We start from the raw sequence: 7620 nt of genomic DNA on the forward strand, positions 1-7620 counted from the left end.
GGAAAGCCTTCCCGCCTCCCGCGTAGGGGCAATACGTGGCCCCGCCCCCTGTTGCCTAGGTGATCCCCGCCCGGTTCTGAGAGGGACCCTCCCGCGCCCTGACAGGCACCCACCAGGCCCTGGAAGCACCCACGCCTGCACTGGCCGCGAGGGACACCCGGTGGGAGGCCAGCCCCGGTGCTCCCCGCACCGTGCGGCCTGCTCGCCCGTCGCCCGGCTGGGCGCCACGCCAGCTAACGCGGTGAGGTACGGCTCCCTGGGGAATGGCGGCAGTGCCTTCCAGCCAGCAGATCCTAAAGGCTCCGCGCCTGACACAGCGTTATCTGCTGTCCTGATCGGCCCTGAGGGAATGCGCTGGGAAGAGGCGAACGCTGTGGTTTGAAGGGACGGGAAAACATCCAGGACAAGGTTTCCAGGGGAACGAACTGGTTTCCATGTTTTCATTTTCTATAAATACCATATGCACAAATATTTCCATTGCCTCTTGGTAATTTAAGGGCAAGAATCTTTACCACAAACACACACGTAGGTGGAGTATTTTTTGCATGACAACCTGCCACAGGGTTTTTGTTTCCATTCGCTTTGGTCCCCAGCTGTGACTGCAGCAACCCCCTGTGCTGTTATATGCATGGATGGGAAGAGATAAACCTTCACCTCCTCATCCTTCGGCCACCCAAGCCAGGGTCACACCTGCCAGCCCTCTCCTCACCATGCCGTGGGGTGCCAGTCCTGTCCCCCACCCCTCTACCCCACACTGGGCAGAGCCCCCTCGGCCTCTGTTCCATGTCCTTACATCCCAAATGATGCCGCTGCTCTCCACTGAAAGCCCCTTCCCATACCACCAGTGGGGTGCACGGCATCATTTGGGAATACATGGTCAATTATAATTTATTATAATTGTATAAATGTAAAAATAATTTATACAGAAATATGCAAACGTGTATTATACAGAAAGATTGTAGAAGTCCTAGTACCGCAGCAATGCGCTAGGGCTGAGCTATGGCATGAGAGCACACAAGATAATCAGTAGGTGGTGGTATCTAAAATTAGAGTTGTAATTTAAGGGTTTGTTCCACTGTGAATAGGGAAAGCATGTTTTCTATGTTTAGACTTCTTAAAATAATAATTGGTTTATTACATATCCTATTGTGACATCCTGTGGTTAAACACAGTATTACAGATACTGTCAAATCACAATTTTAGCCACAATTGCATAAAATTAGACTATATGGAACTAGGAGTAGTAACTCATACTGACATTACATACTCAGTTTGGCCAACTACAACCTTCCATATAGCTTTGATCTTCTCCAAAAATTTCTCCTGTATGAGAAGAAATCACATTGGGTCAAACATTAATATGGGATGGCACAGATATTTTGTTCTGTGTTGGCCAGAAATTACATTACATCTGCCTTTTCTGATGAAAGGCCTACAACTCAATGTGTTGATTGTTTACATGCTATCCCTGTGAAGGACCATTAATCCACATTGCTTCTTTAGGCAGTGATTCTTGTACTCTAAGGATTAAGGCTTTTCAAAGAGAAATGAGGGACACAACAGTCTTTGCACAAAGCAGTACACCTCAAGGTTGCATAAAGCATATGCATTAACCGCACTTGTGTCCATATTTTACAGTATTATCAAAGATTATTTTTCCCAGGTCAAAGAACACAGCATTCTCTGCTACACAGACTGCTCATCCACCTCAGCAGAACAGCACTGGGCACTCATAGCTGCAGGTGATTAAAGGGACTGCAATTACCCTTCAGTTAGTCTTAAGCCAACACTCCAGCCTGCCAACCCCAATGTGCTGAGGAATGACTCCAATGACACATGAAATTGAGGTCTTGACCCCCAACATAGTCAGTAAGCCATGGCATTTTTTCCTCACAATTAGTTGGATGAAAGGTCTACTTAGATCCCAGCTGGGAAATTGGCATTGTTCATTAACAGCACATTTCCATTTCATCAACCTACATTATTTCAGACCTCAAGCTAAGCAGCTGGATATTCATGCAGTTTCAAAGAGCCAAGATAGCTGATCAAGATAGTAGGTGGAATATTGTCTGTTATGTCTTCACGTGTTTAAGCTTTTCAAGATTATAGCAGGAGTAGCCTCCCTAGACAATGCTGGGTTTTTTGTTTGGGTTTTTTTTTAACTCAGTTCTCATTAGATGAGACAAAGAGTTAGTGCTGCTTTCTATGGCTTCCTTCCCCCCCCCCCCTCAAGTGCAAAAACACCCACCCACACAGTCTAGATTTCTACCTAGGGGGCAGCAATTTATGAAGAATTACACTGTGCATGCCTCTGTGAGCACCAGCCTTCAGTGAATGGCTTAGGGAAGACATAGAAAAAAAACAGGTGAGGTTTTATAAATCAAATACTTTCATTGACACTCAGAAACCAAGCGGAAGCTTATGTAAAACTGGCTTCATGTTGATGTATATTTGTCAAGCAGAATGTGGTATTGTAGGATTGAGACATACGACAGTAGCTTGTACCTCAGATTATCAGAGTTCACATGACCTATGCAAAGCTGGCTGTGCTTTGTATTAATTTTAGTCTTCTTCCTATCACCATTCCCCAGTTTCCTCCACCAAGTATTCTTCACAGCATAAAAGTCCTTATTCAAAACAAATAAAGTTGGTTTGCAAAGGGTGAGTTTATGGAATGTTTATTAACATTATGATACAAAAATAAGTTAATAGTATAGAAAATTTTAAAGAGCTATAGACAAGATTAACTTCAAAGTAGACAAAAGTTTTGATCCAGATGTGAAGAGCCTCTATCTGCATCTGAAAGACATAAGAACGCACTGTAAGAGTTACACAACTAGAACTTTCAGTCACAAGGAGATACAAACTGGCAGGGAAGGGCTTGGGCCATTTATTTTAGTTCAGATGCTTGCTATGCTTTCCTCAGCATTCTGATGACACACCATTTTTCCAGAACTTGACCAAGCCTCACACTGAGCAGGTGGGAGACCAACCTGTTGTTACAACATAATGCTTGTATCTATATAGCCATTTTAATCACTACAGTACAGAGAAGTAAAGATTTACTTGTGCTGTCAGAACCCCAGTGCTGCATTCAGAACCCCAATTAGAGGTCAACTACCAACTCCAGAGCAGTCTGAGGCATGACAGTGGCACTCCAACAGTGTTGACACAAGACTGTTTTTGAACAATGTTTTGTCTTTTCTGCTGCAGCTTATACCTGTTGTGCTGAAGACTCCCATTAGATGGCACTCCAACTGCTCCCGTTGACTTGAAGGTGGTTTGAGAGGCTCTCAACAGAGCTGCGTATCTGCGAAGAAATACAAGCAGGCTCAGCACCTTTTTATGCACACTGCCAGTAGTTTCACTTTTCCATCCACTTTACTTATCTGCATCTGTCACACAAGTCTTACAGTCTGAATGCACAAAACAGCACAGGTACATCTGCCCACAAGATACATTTTTATTAAAACTATGTTTAAACTTGGCTCGGCAGGGTGTTGATTGTTCTTGGTTACCGAGTACTGAGCAGAACTAAGATTCTAGTATTCAGATCCAGACCCCAAGGGGTACTTGAATTGGCCAGTACCTATTCTCAGTTAGGAGAGACTGACACAGGTAAGCTTGGGAGAATTTTAGGAAAGCATTTGACAAGCTTTTGTCTTGGCTCACAGACTCTTAGAAAATAAGCCTGAACTACAAAGAGGAAATAGCGCCTATTTTATTGACATGAGCAGTAGTTCACAGAATTCCCTGTTTATCTGAGCTCCCCACCAATCCCCAATACCAGCTCTGAAACTTCAGCTTGAGCTTAAAGTATCATAAACACAGCTTACCCTGCCTTGGAAGTGGGGTGACTGCTCCCTTTACAGTCATGATCCAGAGGATGTCGATGCTTTATGCAGAAGTTGCCACCACACTGTTCACAAGTGACCTTTATCATCTCTTTCCTTTTGCAGCCTGGCTTTAAGCACTTGTTTGTAAAGATCTAAATGGAGGACACAAAGTTAGCAATGCTTGCTTGCTTTCTGTGATCAGCTTCCCAATGACCAAGCTGAAGCACAAATGCTCAAGCACCCTTAAGATTTAAAAGGAAAAAGCACAAGCTTCTACACTCTGTTACAGTCAGAAGACTTAACTTCACCAGCATCAGGCAGGCAGTTTAGACCTCAACAGCAGTTTCCTTACCCTCTGCTTTTGCTGTGCCGGATTGTATTTGCAGTCCTTATCCATGTGGGCTCCAACCACAATATCTGGTATCTCCCCTTTCTGTACTGGGATAGGTGCATTACAGAGTGGACACACTGGAACCTGCACATTCTAAGAACATACAACAGAGATTAGCATCTTAGAACCATTTAGGCTGGAAAAAAGATTTAAGATCCTCAAGCCCAACTGTCAGACATTCAACTATTTTTCTGTCCTTCCACTTCTCTTACCCATATGTGATTAGGTATATTCACAAACATTTACTAATGCTTTTAAAGATATAATTCACAAAGGTTAGCTGCAAATCATTATCCAAAAAAAGTCAGACATGCTTTGCCAAACCAATTTGGGACAACACCTGTTAACTTTAAATATGCTTCTCAGCTTTCTGGAATTACAGCCTTTGAACACTTCAAAGCTCAAGCATGGGCCAGAGACCAATTATTCTATGCCTCTCTTCTGTAGTTTCATTCTTCAGGGACTGGGGCTGCAGAAGGTTTTAGGCCACAATACACTACCTAAAATATAAAAAAGCACTCCTCTCTGGAAAGATGTAGTGTAAGGAACTAGAATCTAGCAGTACTGACCTCTGAAGTGCTGTGTTCCTGTATTTGAAATTCAGCTGTATCAACATTCACTTACATTTTGGTGCTCCCACCTGCTTTTATGGAAACCGCAGGCCAAGTTTCACAACAGCCTTTGTACATGACTTCTGTACATAGCACTTCTGCACTGTGAATTACTGACTTCGTATAGGAACTTACTTTTTTGTAGGCAGAGCTACACTTGTGGTCATCATAACGGATGTGATCTTTACAGAAGACTTCCCCACATGCATCGCATTTCAGAGGAAGGAAGTCTGGGAGAAGAATAAAAAAACAGATTTGCATGAGCAGAGCCAACAGCTGTGAGAATACTCACAAAAGACTACAAATAAATTGTAAAGTAAATATTTCTTGTCTCATCACAAACCAGTCATCTCTAGGAAAGTATGCCATTCTTCACCAATTGTAAAACAAGAAAAGTAAGAGTGATGTTTTCGCTTTTTTAATCCACTGTCAGAATAACGCAAGTCATAAATAGCTCAGGAGCTACTTGAATGAGAAAACTTTATGGAGACATTGATCTAGAGCTAGGAGCTGAAGTATAAGGCCAAACCTCAGACCCAAAAGTCTTTTTATTCTTTAAAAAGCCTCCTTTAATACTTTAACAACACAGGAGAACAAAATACACCGGGCTCCACTATTACTTTTTCACCAACGCTATTTAAGGGGGGTTACAGCAGCAACACTCGTATCTGCCACTGCCCAAAGCGCCCTTGTACAAACTCGGGGTACAGGACTGCCCCCCCAGTACACCAACTACCCATCCCCTACGCGTGCCGCCGGCCCGCCTCCCGGAGAATCCCTAGGGAGCCGGTCCCAGCTCACAGCTCCCTTCGGACAGGGCCGAAGCCCTCAACCGCGCCTTACCCAGCTGCTTGCAGGTGCGCTCAGAGCAGTGCTCGCCCAGCCCCGGAAGCTCCATACCGGCAGGGCAGCGGGACCAGAACAGGAGACCTCACACCCGACAAGGCACCGCTCCGCCACCGCCGCCTTTATGCGCCTCCTGCTGACTCAGCCCGGGCCGCGCCCACGTGCTGAGTCACGCTCCCGCCCGCCCCGGCCACCGCGGATGACGACACGGCGGCCCGAGCCAGTAGCGCCCCCCGCCCTCCGTCGCCGTCTGCTGCGCGTTCCAGGCGGGCGGCCAATGGGCGGGCGGGGGCCGTGCTGAGTCATGCGCCGGGGGCGGGGCCGTGGCGAGGCGCGGCTGGCCGGGGGCGGGGCATCGGGAGTCGCCGTGGCTGCGCGGCGTCGCGGCGTCGTTCGGGCTGGAAAAGGCCTTTGGGGGCATCGGGTCCGGTGTGCAGCTCGGGGCCGCCCAGCCCACCGCTGAACCACGGGCCGGAGCACCCGGCTGCCAGTGCTTTAGATGCCTCCGGGGTGGTGACTCCACCACCTCCCCGGGCAGCCTGTTCCAGTGCTTGGCAGCCCCTTCGGGGAGGACATTTCTCCCAATTTCCAACCTAAACCTCCCCTGGCACAGCCTGAGGCCGTTTGCTCTTGCCTTGTCACTTGTTCCCTGGGCGCAGAGACCGACCCCCCCTGCCCGTAGCCCCCAGCTGGAGGGAGCGATCAGGTCCCCCCCGAGCCCCCTGCTCTCCAGGCTGACCCCCCCCAGCTCCCCCAGCCGCTCTCCACAGGGCTTGTGCCCCAGCCCCTTCCCCAGCCCCTGCCCGGCTCTGGACATGCTCCAGCCCCTCCACGTCCCCCTGGCAGTGAGGGGCCACAGCTGAACCCAGGGTTCGAGGTAGCCAGGGCTGCTGGTAAATGATGGAGTGGCTGGGCGAGCTCCTCCGCCAGCTCCCGCAGCACCCTTGGGTGGATCCTGCCTGGCCCCACAGACCTGTGTGTGTCCCAGTGGAGCAGCAGGTCACTGAGTGTTTCCTCCTGGGCTGTCGGGACCGCGTTCTGCTCCTCCCATCCCTGCCTCCCTGCTCAGGGGGATCAGTACTTTGAGGGTAACTGGCCTTACTGTTAAGGATGGAGGCAAAGAAAGCATGAAGTACCTCAGCCTTTTCCTCGTCCTTTGTGGCAGTTCCCTGCTGCATCCAGTAAAGGACGGAGATTGTCCTTGGCCCTCCTTTTGCTTCTAATATATGTGTAAAAACATTTGTTACTTTCTTTTACAGCAGTGGCCAGTCTGAGTTCCAGCTGGGCTTTTGCCTCTAATCTTTGCCCCTCATAAGTTTGCATTACCCTTATAGTCCTCCAGAGCTGCCTGCTCCTCCTGCTAGCTCCTGGCCTAGGAGCCTGTGGGGCAGGTGAACCCATCTGTCACCAGCAGGCGTGCTGCCGTCTAAACTGACCCATGGTCAAAAACCCCAAAATTCAGCCAGTGACACTAGGCTCAGAGCCAGGATAAAGATCGGCACCTGGGATGGGGAAGGGGATGGGGGAACAGGAAGGGGGAACAGGAAGGGAAGGCAGCAGGGCATGGGGAAGGGCACGGGGATGAGTTCAGGGTGAGCGTGAGAGGGGGTGACGATGGAGACAAGGGCCTCTCCAGCTTCTCCAGGGGATCACATCCACTGACACAAGCAGTCCTGCTGCTGTGAATACCCTGTTGTACAGGCACTTAAAGGGATAAGAGTGCACAGCTGTCACCGCCATGGGACACATATCTCAAATAAGAACATGTGGGAGAGTGCCCTGGAAAAGCCCGTGTCAGACTGGTTTGCTCCAGAGAACACAGGAGTGCTTCAGCTCTTTGCCTCTTCCATTTTCATTTCATTTTTTCATCAGGGCTTAGGCTACTGCACCATCCCTCTGGACTGTGATGCTTAACTCATGTCACTTCCAAACTTCA

The 7620-nt window shown here is 48.5% G+C and overlaps 1 protein-coding gene across 2 annotated transcripts; it reads right to left on the reverse strand.

Annotated features, from left to right (window-relative positions):
* Positions 1–2662: 2662 nt before the first annotated feature.
* ZFAND2A (zinc finger AN1-type containing 2A) lies at positions 2663–5852 on the reverse strand. Of its 2 annotated transcripts, XM_056337163.1 has the most exons (6): positions 5682–5851; positions 4974–5068; positions 4189–4320; positions 3837–3988; positions 3221–3310; positions 2663–2799 (listed from the first exon to the last, which is right to left on the reverse strand). In XM_056337163.1, exons 1-6 carry the CDS (start codon positions 5734–5736, stop codon positions 2790–2792), a joined length of 534 nt encoding a protein of 177 aa, XP_056193138.1. In that variant the 5' UTR covers positions 5737–5851; the 3' UTR covers positions 2663–2789. The 2 variants fall into 2 exon arrangements, with proteins under 2 accessions (XP_056193138.1, XP_056193139.1); XM_056337164.1 differs by lacking the exons at positions 2663–2799; positions 3221–3310 and having other exon boundaries at positions 3833–3988; positions 5682–5852.
* Positions 5853–7620: the final 1768 nt, after the last annotated feature.

The sequence above is a fragment of the Falco biarmicus genome, chromosome 4, assembly GCF_023638135.1.
Source record: "Falco biarmicus isolate bFalBia1 chromosome 4, bFalBia1.pri, whole genome shotgun sequence".
In the NCBI taxonomy this organism is placed as follows: domain Eukaryota; kingdom Metazoa; phylum Chordata; class Aves; order Falconiformes; family Falconidae; genus Falco; species Falco biarmicus.